The sequence below is a fragment of the Sorghum bicolor genome, chromosome 2 (assembly GCF_000003195.3).
Source record: "Sorghum bicolor cultivar BTx623 chromosome 2, Sorghum_bicolor_NCBIv3, whole genome shotgun sequence".
Lineage (NCBI taxonomy): Eukaryota > Viridiplantae > Streptophyta > Magnoliopsida > Poales > Poaceae > Sorghum > Sorghum bicolor.
This window is the reverse complement of record NC_012871.2, coordinates 68,493,883-68,510,722: the sequence shown is the minus strand read 5'-3', so window position 1 is coordinate 68,510,722 and position 16,840 is coordinate 68,493,883. Positions and strand designations below refer to the sequence as shown.

Below are 16,840 nucleotides of genomic sequence, written 5' to 3'. Positions count from 1 at the left end.
CCCAGCCTAGGAAACGTTAAGATGCAACTCATGCATTGTGGAGGTTGTTTCATTATTCGTTTCATTGATGCCTTGTCAGCGGATTTATTTTGGAAACAGTGCATTGAAACGAGCTACTGAGACTGGCCTAAATAAGACTTAGAGTCTTATTTTTTCTACCTCTTTCTTCAATAAATATGCTGCCACATCAGCAAAATACCATAAACAATATGTAATTAATTATCTTGGACTCTGTAATAGAGTCTTTCATTGTGAGTGTCTTAAGGCCTTGTTTAGTTGACCCCAAAAACTAAAAAGTTTTCAAGATTCCCGGTCACATCGAATTTTGCGGCACATGCATAAAGCATTAAATATAGACGAAAATAAAAACTAATTACACAGTTTAGCTGTAAATCGTGATACAAATCTTTTGATTCTACTTAGTCCATGATTAGATAATATCTGTCATAAACAAACGAAAATGCTACAGTCGTGAAATCCAAAAAAAATTCGCATCTAAATAAAGCCTAAACTTTGTTTGAGGTTATCAACCGTATCAGCTTCATAATAAACCAGCCAACGTTACTTTCTATCTACGAGTAACAAGACGATCGTCTTATCCCTGCAGACGGGGACGGGCAGGCACGAAGCAACAGCATATGCTCTGGCTCAGACATCAGTGGTGACCAGTTGTCGTCTCCTCGGTGTGGTCCGCGACTTGCTCTCCTTTTAATTTAATTAAATCTAATAACTTCTAAGAATCATATTAAATGATAAAGTTGTAATAAAGTCTGAAAATTCATGATTAAGCCCTTGTTTAGTTTCAAAAAGAATTAGAAAATCAACACTACAACACTTTCGTTTGTATTTGACAAATATTATCCCATCATTGACTAACTAGCCTCAAAAGATTCGTCTTGTCAATTCCGACCAAATCATGCAATTAGTTTTTATTTTCGTTTATATTTAATACTTCATGCATACGTCTAAAGATTCGATGTGACGTGGAATCTGAAAAATTTTACAAAATTTTTTGAGGAACTAAACAAGCCCTAAAAGTATTATTTGCTAATTTGTTAGATTCTATTTGGTTGGTGCTGTTTTTTATTACCCATTATATCAAATATTTGGACACATATATAAAGTACTAAATATAGATTATTTATGGAACTAAAAATACAACTAGAGAATAATTTGCTAAACGAATCTTTTGATCCTAATTAGTCTATTATTATATGCTAATTGTCAAAAAAAATGCTACAACATTTGTTAAATTTTAAAATCTCCAATCAAACACCTCCTACGAAAGAAAAATAATATTATTTAATAATAGATTCGGCAGATGAATACTCCCTCCATTCCATTTTATGTGGCGCCAACATGAATATTCCAGATACCAAGAACTATTTAGGGGTATTTGGCACTGCTTCACGAACTCTGCTCCACAAACTCCACCATGGAGAAGTTCCACAAAAAACTGTAGTTCATAGAGTACCTCTTTAGGTGCTCTCACGACTCTACCATTTTTTCGAACTGAGTGCGTGGAGCTGAAACTGTTTGGCTAAAAGACGTGGAGCGGAGCTGGAAAAACGTGGAGCATAGCAGTCCTAAACACCCCCTTAATCCAGCTCCCCTTTACTAACTGGTGGTGCCATGATCCTTCGTTTGTTGAAGATGTCATTAACATTTTGCATGCTCCTTTGAGTTATTTGATCGATCCTCCTCCCCTTCGTTGTATGCTTGCAAAAAATTAATGTTGACTTCAACAAACGAAGGGTCATGGCACCACTAGCTAGTAATGGGGAGCTGGATTAAATAGTTTTTGGTATCTGGAATACTCATGCTGGCTTCACATAAAATGGAATGGAGGGAGTAGCTAACGACTCCTAAATAGTCAGTGACTTGTAAATAGCTAATCTAGCACGATCTTCTAGAAATACTTCTCTTACATAATTCTCCACTATAGTGTTTATTTATTTTTATTTATATGTCTTATCTAGTTAGCGTAAAAATATTATTAGTAGGGTTCTCAACGCTAGAGATAGCGTAAAAATAGACGAAACATATTATTGATGGAGATCCACGAACACCAATATAGAGGGAAGAACAGCGAGCAATCGTAATGGCGCTTCGTAAAAATTTGATGCGGCCCTATCCCTATAAGGACACGAGGGGACGTAGGCTTCGATCACACATTAGTGACGGGATGGGTGAGACAGCGGAGGAGATAAATTGTCTGAGATTAGAGTAATTAGAGCAAACACTGTTAAGGGTCTGTTTAGTTCATCTTTTTTGTCAAAAATTTTGCTGTTTTACTCCATCTTTTGGCAAAAATCGATCTAAACAACATGGGCAAAAAAGAGCAAAACTTAGGTACTAAACTTTTGGCATATGGAACCCAAGAAGCCCAAAACTAGCCAAAAACATCATAGGGGTGTGTAATATGTCTGCACGGCTAAAGTTTCTCCATGGATGTAAAGTTTAAATGAATAAGTTTAGTATGTAGACACCATCTAATATAAAAATAACAGCTTAGCCCCTAGTCGGATGAATCCTTGCTCCTTTCTCTGTTCCCTGGAGCGGTCTTGCACAACACATTAAGGCCCCCGTTTGGTTTCAATTATTAAATTTACCATCTATTACATTAAATATTTGAACAGATATATAGAATACTAAATATATACTATTTACGAAACTAAAAACACAGTTAGAGAGTAACTTGCGAGACGAATCTTTTAAGCCAAATTAGTATATGATTAGATACTAATTGTCAAATAAGATAAAAAATACTACAGAACCTGTTGAACTTTAACAACACAAACCGAACACCCCCTAACATGCAACAGTGCCACATATAATTTATTTCAAGGAACAATATGCGGCGGTGCCACCAGTGGGGGAGGAAAGGAATTAAATTAAGATATGGGGAGGTGTTGAAGATAATATAGCTACTTAGGTAGTGTAAGATCTAAAACTAAGCTACAAAATTATTTCCAACAATCGTCACCTAAAACAACACTCTATGTAAATGGGTCTTGAGAAGAGAAGATATCCAAATTTAGATTATGCCTCTTCTAATATCTAAAATGGATACTATATATGAGTACTTTGTTAGAAGCTATAGGTATTATGTTGGAGACCCATTTTAGATTTAGGTTCCTAAATAGGTCTTCTATTAGAGACAGCCTAATACATCTAACTTTGCATCAGGTTCCATCTCTTCGATATCGATTTCACACCATTTTCAATCTCCATTTCTGCCTGTCCGACTACCATCATATTTCGATCTCCTCTTCAAACTTATTAGAGTATTTTTTTTGTGAGACCCAGTTACAGACACTGACGTACACACACTTACCCCTATAAACACATGCACGCACATCTTACCCCTATGAGTATCTCTGAAGAACCGAGTTGGACCGGCAAGTCTCGAGATTGACGAAGTCACCACAGACGTCTTATTGTCGACGGGTATGTCGCCTACCACTGAAAGCATTATGCAATTAAATCCTTAGAACACCTGTGTCAAGTTGGGACTTAAACCCAGATAAGCATATTCTACCATAAGAAACTCAATCAACTGATCTATGATCAATTCGCAACTCATTAGAGTCATTAAGTACACAGCAAATAAAATAAACAATTTACTTATCAAATTAGATGATCCTTATCCTGATCGTCTGTCGTCTGATCGAATTGGCCTATAGTCGTGTATGCTGCTTACACGGGCACAGGACCAATGGGCCACCGGTCACGGATCCACGGAGAGATTAGGGAAAGATCGATTGAAAGGCCTTGTTTAGTTCACCTCAAAAAGCAAAAAGTTTTCAAGATTCTCCATCACATCGAATTTTGCGACACATGTATGAAGCATTAAATATAGACGAAAGCAAAAACTAATTACACAGTTTAGCTGGAAATCGCGAGACAAATCTTTTGATCCTAGTTAGTCTATAATTGGATAATATTTGTTACAAACAAACGAAAGTGCTACAGTATCGAAATCCGAAATCTTTTCGGAACTAAACAAGGCCAAAGTCAGGAAGGCACGATGCCATGACGGCCAAGCGCAGGGCGACGCGTCGCAGCCTTGCAGTGCAGCGCGAAGGGCACTTGTACAGATGTACCAGTTCAGCTACCAACAAATATACATTCAGTGTTTCATTCAGACGTCATGTTCTTTCTTCTTCAGAGCACTTGAGAGTAGCAGCAGCTCGCGACGCCTTCAAAGCGTTCATGATAGAGGGTGATTTACCGGGGAAGTTGCTGGAAAATTACCTTGGAAGCTCCGCCTCTCACTGCCACAGGAATGCGACACTCGCGATTCCACACATGTGTACTCAGAGTATCTCGACGGCACCCAAAATACAAGACTAAGACTTAGCGCTATAGGTAAAAGGTTTCATACTTATTTTTAGTTTTCTCCGACAATAAGACCTAAAAGACAATACTCTATGCAAATGGGTCTTGAGAAAAGAGCATACCTAAATTTAGTTTATGTCTTTCGTGATACCTAAAATGGATCTTTTGTATGAGTATTCTGTTAGAGACTGTAGATATTATCTTGGAAGTTTCTTATCGGAGACAGCCTCACGAAGTTCAGTACACCCGGATGATAATAGCTGGGCCCACTCGAATAAACCTTTCTCCTTTCGTCGTTCCACGCAGCACGGCAGCAGCACTCGCACATGCGACAGTGTCGTGCCGCAATTTTTATTTTTTTTCCCATCCATTCACGGCTCCACGCTATGCTCAGAGCTGAGTCGCACTTGCATGCCATTATTCCCCGCGGGCGCCTCAGGCAAAGAGGCCGAGGCCGCGCGCACGATATAAGCACCGCCGCCGCTGCTCCACGATTCTTGGTGGGTAGTCGCCGATCAGCAGCAGCAGCGGGGAGCCGGAGGCTACTAACTGGTGGTCACCGCCGCCGGCCGTTCGCCGCGAGCTCCGGCGGCACCCCGCAGCGGGCCGGCGGCGCCTCTGGTCCGTCATCGGACGGCGGCGGCAGCATGTCTTCGTCGGCCCCGCTGCTCGGCGCCGAGGAGGCCGGTGGTGGCGAGCCCGCGCCGGCGCCGCGGCCGTCGTCGTGGTCGTGGGTGGAGCGCGTGGTGGACACGGCGGAGGCGCGCGCGCAGCTGAGGTTCGCGGTGCCGATGGTGGTGACGAGCATGGCGTACTACGGCATCCCGCTGGTGTCGGTGATGTTCTCGGGCCATCTCGGCGACGACGTCCACCTCGCCGGCGCCACGCTCGGCAACTCCTGGGCCACCGTCACCGGCTACGCCTTCGTGGTACGTGTCGTACTGTACGCGCGCGCGCGCGCGCGCGGCCCATCGCATCTCCCTCGCCCCGCTCTTTTTGCCGTGCATGCATCCATGTCACTGTGTGTGAAGTCTCCAATCCATTCTCGATCGCCCCCGCCGCCGCTTCGGCAGGCAGCGGGTCGGGATCATCGCACGCACCCGCCGCCACATGCCGACCTGTTCTTCGCCTCTTGGCTCCTTGCATACCCTAGCACGTTCCGAGTTCCTCTAATCATGTTGCTTTGTTTGATGTTTCTGGGATTATCATTCGGACACGGTGATGGTAGCACGTAGCAGCAGCATGAGCATAGCTGCACGACCTGGCTGAGTCTTGCGAGCATTGGGGGGCTTTTTCGGGAACTGGAGTCTGGAGGTGGCCAAAGCCCTACAGCCCCTACTGGTGAAATAACCAAGGGGCTACACCTACACTCGATCGCTCCTATGTTCAACGCCCGTGCTCCACGGCCTGTTGACATCTGGAGCGCATGCATGCATCTGTTTTTACATCTACAGTATGTTTTTTTAATCCTAAAACTTTACGTCCAAAACTTTTGTTTGTATTTAGATGCTTCTCAAATTTTTTGGTCTGCAACATAAAACACGAGTCCCTAAACAAGTTTACACAGTTTTTGGGCTCCAAGATCCCAAATTCTAAATCTTTACAGTCAAGTTTTACAAGTTCTTATTTAGATCCATTCTTCAAAAAGTGTTCATTTCTTTAAAAGTTTTGTTTGTTTGGCTGCATCTAAGGGCCTGTTTAAATCCTAAATCTTTAGATCCCAAAACTTTTGGGTGTAAACTTTACATTTAAATAGGTGTTTAAATGCTTACCAAATTTTTTGGTCTGCAACACACAAGACACGGATCCTTAAGCAAGTTTATATAGTTTTGGGCCTCTAAGATCCCAAATTCGAAATCTTTACAGCCAAGTTTTACAAGCTTCTGTTTAGATCTATTCTTCCAAAAAGTGCTAATTTCTCCAAAAGTTTTGGTTGTTTGGCTGCATCTAAACAGGGCCAAACTGGGCCTTAGTTTTACCAAAAATTTTATAATTTTTTTCAAATTTCTCGTTAAATCGAATCTTACAGCATATGCATGAAGCATTAAATATTATTAAAAAAAATAATTAATTATATAGTTTGTTTGTGATTTACGAGATAAATCTTTTGAACCTATGATTAAACAAAATTTGTCAAATACGAATGAAAGTAGTGCAATATATTCATTACAAAATTTTGGAACTAAACAAGGCCGGAGCTCTCGAAGATTCTCAGGCGCCGCGCGTTGTTGGTTTGCCTGATAAACATATAAACCGCTGAAGATAGTTTTAGACTAAGCTAAAACGGACTGACGCAGGTAACAGAACTGGCTGATTTGTTACGATTACGAGCTGCTGAATAGCTGTCAATTCTCAAGGGAACAAGAATAGCAATCTCGTGGGAGGGTTGTGCTGTGCACTTGCAGCCTGTGGCCGGCAATATGGAGGACAAACGGCGATCGGTTGAGACATTCAAGACAGGGTGGCGGAGCGTGCACCATTTGATTGAGATTGATCTGCCATGCATGGAGTAGTACTATAGTATATCCCATGCATACGGACTATTCCCATCCACGAAAATCGAAAATACTTGTGACCGTGGATACCTGTCCAAGCAAGCTTGTCCGCTGCGGCGCTGCCGCTGCCTGCCTTTGTCGCATGCTCACAGCCGCGGCGGATACGCGCACGTACGGTCGCGCTAGAAACAACCAATACCAATAGTCTCCCGGCCGCCCTGCTCGCTCGCTCGCTTTTGCTGTCAACTGTGAGCGTGAGGCCACGAAACGATAAGCAATTCGAGGTGTGTGTAGCGTGCGCCGCCGCCGGTTTTGCGTGGTCGCCAGAGGTGCCCGTCCGCCGCTTCCCTCCTTTATTTCATGAATCATCATCATCTTCTTCTTCTTCCATGTGCCATTGTCCGTCATATGCGCCTGATGTGGCCCTGTGCTGTGCATGCATTTGGTAGCGGCCGGCGGATTGTTGTGATCGCGCGCACGGGCACCAGCAGCTCCCGCGTGTACACCGTTGACCATTGGGATTTGGGCGTGGTGGCGCACTACGTACATACTACTACACGGAAAGAAAATTGCATGCAAATTAATTAAAACCGTATGCTGCGCCGCTACCGTATGCAAACCATATACGTACTACATGCATGCATGCACGGCGCGCCCGGCGCCGCAGAGGGCGTTGGCGGTTGACTGCTAGTACTGCGCCTACTGCCTAGTGCTGGCTATCGTGCGCGGCCAGCGCCCCGCGTCGTTGCGGACCGGATCAGATAGACGAGGACGATCGGTCTCGCACGGCACGCCGGCACGGTCTGCAAGTCATCGATCGGGCACGCATCGGCGGTCACGTCAGATTCAGACATAACACCACAGAAACTGGCACTTGTTCTTCCAGTCTACTCCTACTACTATTTGTATTTTGGTCTTGTTTAGATAGGAAAAGATTTTGGTTTTCGCTACTGTTGCATTTCCGTTTGTTTGTGACAAATATTGTTCAATCATAGATTAACTAAGATCAAAAGATTCGTCTCGCGATTTACAGTTAAACTGTACAATTAGTTTTTATTTTCATCTATATTTAATGCTTCATGCATGTGCTGAAAGATTTGATATGACAGTGGATTTTGAAAACTTTTTTATTTTTGGATGAACTAAACAAGGTCTTTTTTTTATACAACTTCGATCAAACTTCAAGTGCAAACCCACGGGTCGATAGGCTATATCTACGTTACACGAGTACGGTTACGAGTATCGAATACGTGGGTACATACTTTCTAAAAACAAAACCTCACTAAAATGGTGTATCCGAGTATCCGTATCCGCGTATCCGACGAGTATCCGATACGGATACGTCACCCCCTTGGAGTATCCGTGTAATATAAGGCTATATAGTCGTTATTAATGAATTAACAAAAAGAAAATAAATCTTTTGAGGATCGGAGAAGAGAAAATAGGGAGCTTGCCCGAAACCGGTGGCTAGCTTGATTCAGAGAATTATTGCATCGACAGCCTAGCTACGTAGTCATCAACTGCATTTGATTAGTTTATATAAAAAAAACTGCATCTGATTAGGCCATTCATCACGGTAGTGTTTGCTTGGCTCATAAGCCAAGCGAACAAGCTTGTGAGTTGTGACCTATTTTTAGGGATGAAAACGGATCGAATCGGAGCGGATAATAGCTTTTCCATATCCTAATTTTTTTCTTGATCGGATGTGGAGCGGATCGGATATCATACGGATTCGGATACGGATACAAATTTTTTAGATGTCGGAAATAGTACGGATTCGGACCGGTGGAGCGGAAGCGGACTTTTTAAAGTCGGATAATATGTGCTTATGTGTTAACTTTTATGATGAGAAAAATTCATTAACCAAAGTCATAAAGCGTTTGTGCAACAAAAAATAATCACCATCAATCCACCACTTCAATTTAAGATCTAGAAAATTTAGTACATATTAGCGGTTTGAATTTAAGAGTATAAAAAAGTGTGTAAAATAAGTAAATATTCTTAATTAGGTAAAATTTTGCCTTCACTCTTTGCCTTGTACTAGTCCTTCACTTTGGTAGAATTCTTTCATCAGACGAGTTTTGTTGTGGGCTACAATATAATCATGTTTGTGTCATGGGCTGACTTATATTCTTTTTACTTGGACTCCTTCAGATTATTCTATTATAAGTGTCGGATAATCCGTGTTTAATTATCGGATAATCCATCCCATATTCTACACCGTATTCACTTATAATCAGATTCAGATTATCCATATCCGCATAGATATTAAAACATTTATCTATTCTTAAAATTCAGATTCGGAGCGGATCGAAGCGGAGAATTATCGATACCACTTTCAACCCTACCTATTTTATCGTTTACTAGCTGCCAAAAGCACGTATCGTATCGTGACTGTTAAGCCTCCGATCCAATCTTTGCATGCGGCATAAAAAAAAAGAGAGCTGTCCCTTTACACGAATCCTGAAACCAAAATGCAGTCAAACGCATGCTCTCTACGCTTGATTTTCAGACTGCTAGACTGATCGTGGTCAGGGGATTTGGTGATGGCTTCGCACGGAATTCCGTTTGTGTGGTTATATGTGAACGCTCAGGAATCAAGGCGGCTTATTATATGCTGATACGCTATATATGCTGATACGCTAAGGCCTTGTTTAGTTTGGAAAAAAATTTGGATTTCGCTACTGTAGCACTTTCGTTTGTTTGTGGCAAATATTATTCAATCATAGACTAACTAGGATCAAAAGATTCGTCTCGCGATTTACAGGTAAACTGCGTAATTAGTTTTTATTTTCGTCTATATTTAATGCTTCATGCATGTGCCGCAAGATTCGATGTGACGGGAAATCTTGAAAACTTTTGAAAACTAAACAAGGCCTAAAGAATGTGATGTTTCCAAAGAAAAATAAATTAATGGAGCGAGGGTTGACCTGTTCTATATATATGTTGCTTGCGTTCGGTATGCTTGGCTCAAGTCAAAATAATGTCAATCAATCCATACTAGTACAGCAACTATACAAACAGTTTGGCTTTATATACAGTAGCAGTGTAGCACATCAGTCGCTTAATTACTTTTGCTTTTTTTTTTCTCGAACACACAAAAAAACTTACGCGTTATTGTATTAAGGTAGAATAGTTTATATACAAGCACCTTGAAAGCGGCTTAGGCGAGAGTCGCCAGAATATGCATTAGGCCGGATTATCTTGTTGATACTAGTAGGTAAACAAGGCTGCATTATTCTTGGTACCTAGATTTTCACAGAATCTTTGACTTGGTATGACATAAATAAATCTCTTAAGTTTTGCAGCTGTATCTTAGAAGTAGTATTTGCAGGCTTGCTGCTGATATATTCTCTTTGCTTCAACTTTGATTTTCTTTTGTCGGCGCAAAATAAATAAATCAAATCTGTTAGATCTGTCCCACACATATACAACTCATATACAGGGTTCAATTGACTTACAACTATATCAAATGGCTCAAATCACTTGGGTATTTTCTGACTAATAAATCAGAAGGCCCACTCTTTAGTGCATACATACTCCCTTAAACCTCAGTTTTAAATTATAGGTTTTTTCTAATTCGAAATTCTCTAACTGACTAAGCTTATAGAAATACAGAGAGTTTCAGTAAGTCCAACTAATTAACTATGTTCTGACAAGTGCCATTTCGTATTTGGAGTTGTGATCAATCGCGCGTGAGGAAGCTAGCTGTTGATCAGCTAAGTGGTGTTGCTTCTGAATCATTTGTTTTCCATGGAAAATGATCATATCATCCATGGCTGTGTTTCCAGACCGGGCTGAGCGGCGCCCTGGAGACGCTGTGCGGTCAGGCGTACGGCGCGGGGCTGTACCGGATGCTGGGCCTCTACCTGCAGTCGTCGCTGATCATGTCGGCCGCCGTGTCCGCGGCCGTCTCCGCGCTGTGGTGGTTCACGGAGCCGGTGCTGCTGTTCCTGCGGCAGGAGCCCGAGGTGTCCCGCGCCGCGGCCGCGTTCGTCCAGGCGCAGGTGCCGGGCCTCTTCGCCTTCGCCTTCGTGCAGTGCCTGCTCCGGTACCTGCAGACGCAGTCCGTCGTGCTCCCGCTCGTCGTCTGCTCCGTGGCCCCGTTCGCGCTCCACGTCGCGCTGACGCACCTCCTGGTGAACGTGCTCGGCCTGGGGCTCGCGGGGGCGGGCGCCGCCGTCTCCGCCACGTTCTGGGTCTCCTGCCTCCTGCTGCGCGCCTACGTGCTGCGCTCCGGGGCCTTCAGCGAGACGTGGGAGGGCTTCTCTGCCGAAGCCTTCAAGTACGTGGCGCCCACCGTGAAGCTCGCCACGCCGTCCGCCGTCATGGTCTGGTGAGTAGTATCAGCAGATGACTCAGGCACTCAGCAGCCAGCACTGGTGTGGTGTGTGCGGCTGGCTGTGTCTAGAACTCACGCTTCATTTTTGACTGACTGCAGCTTGGAGTACTGGGCATTCGAGCTCCTGGTCCTGATCGCCGGCTTGCTTCCCAATTCCACAGTGAGCACGTCGCTGATCGCCATGTGGTATGTCTGTCTCTTTCGATACTGAAGCTTCAGCACTGGCTGCAACTACGTACAACCAGTGCTGATTAGTGTGTTCTACTTGATGTTCAGATATATATACGCAAATAAAATGAAATGGTTCATCTTGAAACAAATAAACTGACTTCTTGTTGGGCGGAATTAACGTGTGCAGCTCCAGCACGGAGGCGATCGCGTACATGATCACGTTCGGGTTCAGCGCCGCCGTGAGGTGCGTTACCTCCTGCTGCGCTGTTTCTTCGCGCGCCATTCTTTCTGATTGAGTGGTTTCAGCTTCAGTTCTTTGCTGTCAATCTCTCCTTTTTAAGTTTATGAATCCGGTCTTACGGTTGATGCCTGGATAATTAATCATCGCGAGCTGCAGCACGCGGGTGTCGAACGAGATCGGCGCGGGGAACGTGGAGAGGGCCAAGAACGCGGTGTCGGTGACGATGAAGCTGTCGGTGTTCCTGGCCGTCACCTTCGTGCTGCTGCTGGCGTTCGGCCACGGCCCGTGGGCGCGCCTCTTCAGCGGGAGCGCGACGATCGTGTCGGCGTTCGGGGCCATCGCACCGCTCATGGTGGTCTCCATCGTGCTGGACTCGGCGCAGGGCGTGCTGTCGGGCGTCGCGAGGGGCTGCGGCTGGCAGCACCTGGCCGCGGTCACCAACCTGGTGGCGTTCTACTTCGTCGGCATGCCGCTCGCCGTCCTCTTCGCCTTCAAGCTCGACCTGCGCGCCAGGGGCCTGTGGGCGGGGCTCATCTGCGGGCTCACGTGCCAGGCCTCCACGCTGCTCGTCATCACCGTCCGCACCAAGTGGTCCAAGCTCGCCGAGGCCATGCAGGAGAAGAAGGCCAGCTACGTCGCGTAGCAAAGGCACTGTAACTACCAGTTTTTTTTTAAGAGCACTGTACTACCAGTTATACGAACGAATGACTAATGAGAAATTGCGCATCAAAAGAACGAGGTTTTTTTTTTATCGCGATAGCAATATTCTGTAGGTAGAGGGACGGCATCACAGCAGTCCTGTCAGTCGGCGAGAGTGTAAATACTAATATAAGCTCTTTATGAAAAATATCTCAATAACCATAAAATACATCGTACTTTCTTTTTGCAAATTACACACTACAATTAAATCATCGGGTTGGCATATATTCTTTCCTTCTAGAGTCACCTACTCACCTCATACAAGGAAATGAAAAGAAAGACCTCCATTCCGATTTTAGTGTTGCTCCTAGGAGCTACTCTTGGTCTTCTCGGGCTACATTCATGTCTCGTAGAGAAAGAATGAGGGCTTTTTTATATATGTAAGGGCTATTTATAGATGCGGTTGGTATCGTCTTTTTTAAGGCCTCTGAGTACATTTTCATTGTGTTGATGTTAGAGGACGTTCAAACCACACATCAACAAGCTTACATGCCCAAGAAGGTTGCAATCAACTTTCAACAAGTGTAATTGATGAAGATGATCTAGAGACCGACTAAACTAATGTTGAGCTCGTTCTTGGTCGAAAAAGCTCCTGAACTTCTCTCCGGAAGACCCGCGGAGAGGAGCACATGGAGGATCTCCTAAAACCAGCAAGGTCACCTAGAAATCCGAAATCCATGACTCACTATCTTCTCCGTGCGGTTTCTTTAATATTTTGCTGTGTTTTTTTACCTCCCAACATGTCCAAGATGTTTACAACTATTCATGGTGTCCAGAACGATCCTAGGATATTTTTGAGTGTCAACACATTGACTGGTTTAGATCAAATCGTTGTTGAAAAAGAGAGGCGTCTCCCAAAATCTATAGCAGTGCTAATATACAAAAACCTTCGCACGAATAGATGGTGAAATATCTGTTTCATTTCCAGTTTTTCATCAGTCACTAACAGCAGCTTTTATAAGAGAGACGTTCATAGATTTAAAACAAATTCCATGTCACGTTGTGTTTACTCATGACAATGGACAATGGTCGCTCACAGATCTGAAGTACTTCTAGTTTAGGTGGTGAATAGGCGAATCTGAATGATTGTCCGATCGTTGGCCCGGCAGCCACGTAGTATCTGTCACTGAGCCACAAGTTTGTGGGACTAGAATTCTAGCGTACCAGAAGATTTGACACGCGCGTGTACGATTAGCAAGACCACAAACTTCGGTCAGGACTGGGATTTGGTTTTGGGGCTCTCCAACAAACAATCTAGACGAAGCTTCTTCCACACCAATCATGGCGTCACCATGTCGCTTTGGTCGCAAGTGCAATAATCCACGGAGACGGAGGACTGCTATATCCGTGGAATCTGCCGGCTAGTAAATCAACCAGTAGTATTTTCAGTCATAATTTTTCTATCAAGCGAACAGTTATGCTTAATGGCAATTGACAAATGCAGTCTCATAAGATTTCAGCAATGGACTCAAAATACAAGAAAGCTAGTATTATATATACTCCCTCCGTCTCATTCAAGCATTCGAATTCTGTCCCATAAAAATCGACATTATCACTTCTTAATTAATACACCTTATTATTATCTCAATACATCTCAATCTCTACCCCTCTTCTTGTTGTTTCCTGTGTACCATATTTTTTTTCCACCTCTGCTTAATTTTTGTGCCTAGATTTAAAACGACGCTTAATAGGACGTAAGGAGTACGATACACTGTGATGATGTCTTCCTCAGTCTGTCAAGGATTGGCGTTAATGATAATTTTTCTCAAGGGCTTAGCTGCATAAGTTACATAAAAAATTAGCGATTTTTTCAATTTTAGGTTTTATTGATTCCCAACTTTGCAAGCATGGGTGAGAGAGATTCCTCCCTTCTTTTGTTACTGCTCGTTTGCATACTATCTCTGTCCTAATCTCATATTATTTGTCATTTTAGTTCTAGACATGAAAATTAAGAGGAGTAAAAAAAGATATGGTACACAAAAAACGAGATAGAAATGTACTAGGAAAAAAGATAAATGTATTGGTAAGTGAAAATGAAAAATAATTTGAAACAACTATAAAAGGCTAGAATGACTCTTATTATGGGACAGGGGAGTAACCAATAGTTTGCAAGGCTTTTTTTTTCTCCCCAACCTAGATAAAACAAGTAGATGTAACTGCACAGTCTTACATTAAAAATATAAAAACATTTATATCTATGCAGAGTAAATGTTGATGCTATTTTTTATAAATTTAATTAAACTAAAAAAGTTTGACAAAAGACAAACTATAGCTGGGCATGGTGGTTCTAACGCCATATAGTTATTATGTACTCCCTCCGTACTCAAAAAGGAAGTTGTTTTGAACAACGACACGGTCTTCAAAGTATAATTTTAACTCTATGTTCTCATAAAAATATTTATCAAAAAGTGATATTTATGTATATCATTATGAAAGTAGTTTTCTAGAGAAATCTATTTGTATAATTTTTATATTTTCAAACTCAACAACTTAAACGTTATTCATGATTTATATTGTCAATGTTTGATCCAAACCTTGTCCAAAACGATTTACTTTTCGAGTACGGAGGGAGTAGTAGTTTTTAACCTTTATCTCGATAAGAAATTTCACAAAAAACAATGTAACTCCAAATAAAAACTTGTGAAATTCAGTCTTCCAAAGAGGGCATTTGTTTAGTTGAAGACGCAGAAACTCACAAAGGAGGATTCACGAATATGACATTTTTGCTAAAGACCAGAACCTCGTCAAAGGCTACTTCTCTTCATCGGTCATCAGGAGCTGTAGTAACCGGTTCTACCCAAGGGTTTCTAGAAATTTTCTAGGGACGGAAACACAACCATTTCTATAAATCAAAAATTCAGGATGGTGAAAAGCACCAACTACGTCTAAAGATAATTTTTAAAAATCTAAAGCATGTATATATTAAATAATATAACCTTTTTAATCCAAGGAGAAATCAAGTAGTGAAGCACAATGCTCACAATATGAGCTATTGCTATATAACAGTGCTCGCGGTTCCTAAAGCTTCAAACTCAAGATCTCTTGCCTCACATGAGCTATCGCTATATACCACAGAGTCACTTATAACTGTGTATGGTGCTATTACTTTGTATTATTTATATGAATCTTGTATTTAATATTTAAGCTCTTAAACGGTAAAGCTATAAATTTTCATATCTCATTGAGCATATAATTTTGGTATAGGCCGAGCATATCTCTAATGAGACCATTGAAAAAATAAAGAAAATAATTTCAAAAAAAAAAAATGAAAACCTAAAACATAATTTCAGGATTGTAGGCGAGTTCAAATGTAAAAATTCATCAACCACAAAGTTGTACCTCTATTTGAATTTTACAACTTTGATATAAAATTTGTCTTTGTTCAACTTCATTTCGAAAAGTTATATTCCTTTTACTTGTTTTTAGAGGTGAGTCAATATCTGTATAGACAGTTGGTAGAATAGCAACCCCTTTGAATATAGAAGTAGCTCTTTTGGTTCGATAAAGCTGGAAACTTGGAGTTTAGAATCCTTGGTTTCTCTACATTACAAAAGTTTCCTAAAAACTTCACATCTAATTCAAATTAGTGGATTTCGTCACAGTCCCTAGACTTGTCTCACGTTCTCTCTAGGTTCGAAACTCCGAAAATACATATTCATAACCTTAATCTTGTTTAAGTTTTCAGGCAAGTTAAAACAGGTTTAGATCAAGCTCGGTCGCCTATGCGGCAGGTCGCGTATGAGTGTACTCCCAATATTTTGTCTTAAATGTGACTATCTGCTAAAGATATTTGTTAAATGTTACTCTCTCCGTCTCAAATTATAAGATATTTGACTTTTTATCTCAAATTTGACCATTCGTTTTATTCAAAAAAATTATGCAAATATAATCAAATTTAAGTCATTCTTAAAAAAAATTTATTAATAAATCAAGCCATGATAAAAAAATTAATATTTTGTACACGAGTGATCAAACTTGGTGTAAAAAAATTAAACATCTTGTAATTTGAGATAGATTGGGTAAGTAAATCCCAATATAACTTGCATGGCTGCCAAACTACGCAACACCACGCTGGCACACCACAGTCGAAGACTACTCCTAATCTGGATGAGTTTAAGGTTCTGTTTGGCAGGGCTTCTCCAACGACTTCAGGAGCCGTTTAGAGCTATTTTCTGCCAAATGGGTAAAATGAAACGACTCCATCGATGAAGCCTCTAAAATCGTGCTCTTACATAGCTTTAGGATGGGAACAAGCTAAAAATAGTGGCTTATCCCAACTTCACCTTGTCCTACATGGCATTCTGTGAGAGCATATTTTAAGAAAAGCCATATATAAAGCTGTTTTGCCAAATAATTTTACTAAAACAGCTATAGCTCCTCCGATAAAGTTGTTCACAGAGCTGAAGCAAAAAAAAACGACATCACTGATGAAGTGGAGCCGTGCCAAAGGGGGTCTAAACCAATCTAAAAAAATATGACAAGTTTAACCTTTTTAAAAAAAACATGACAAGTTTAAAGACCGTAACATAATACACTAATTTAGAATTCTTT

The 16,840-nt window shown here is 41.9% G+C and overlaps 1 protein-coding gene across 1 annotated transcript; it reads left to right on the top strand.

Moving 5' to 3' along the window:
• On the top strand, positions 4,651–12,341 carry LOC8080718 (protein DETOXIFICATION 19). The gene is made up of 5 exons (XM_002462855.2): positions 4,651–5,270; positions 10,628–11,172; positions 11,278–11,364; positions 11,537–11,593; positions 11,747–12,341. The coding sequence occupies exons 1-5, from the start codon at positions 4,668–4,670 to the stop codon at positions 12,231–12,233; spliced, it is 1,779 nt and encodes a 592-aa protein (XP_002462900.1). The 5' UTR covers positions 4,651–4,667; the 3' UTR covers positions 12,234–12,341.

What these genes read in the sequence shown, in the direction of transcription:
- LOC8080718 (XM_002462855.2), top strand. Translation starts at nt 4,668, where the DNA reads ATGCGACAGTGTCGTGCCGCAATTTTTATTTTTTTTCCCATCCATTCA. An exon ending in CCGTCCGCCGTCATGGTCTG is followed by an intron (nt 11,173 to 11,277) that starts GTGAGTAGTATC and finishes GACTGACTGCAG; the next exon opens with CTTGGAGTACTGGGCATTCG. An exon ending in GGGTTCAGCGCCGCCGTGAG is followed by an intron (nt 11,594 to 11,746) that starts GTGCGTTACCTC and finishes CGCGAGCTGCAG; the next exon opens with CACGCGGGTGTCGAACGAGA.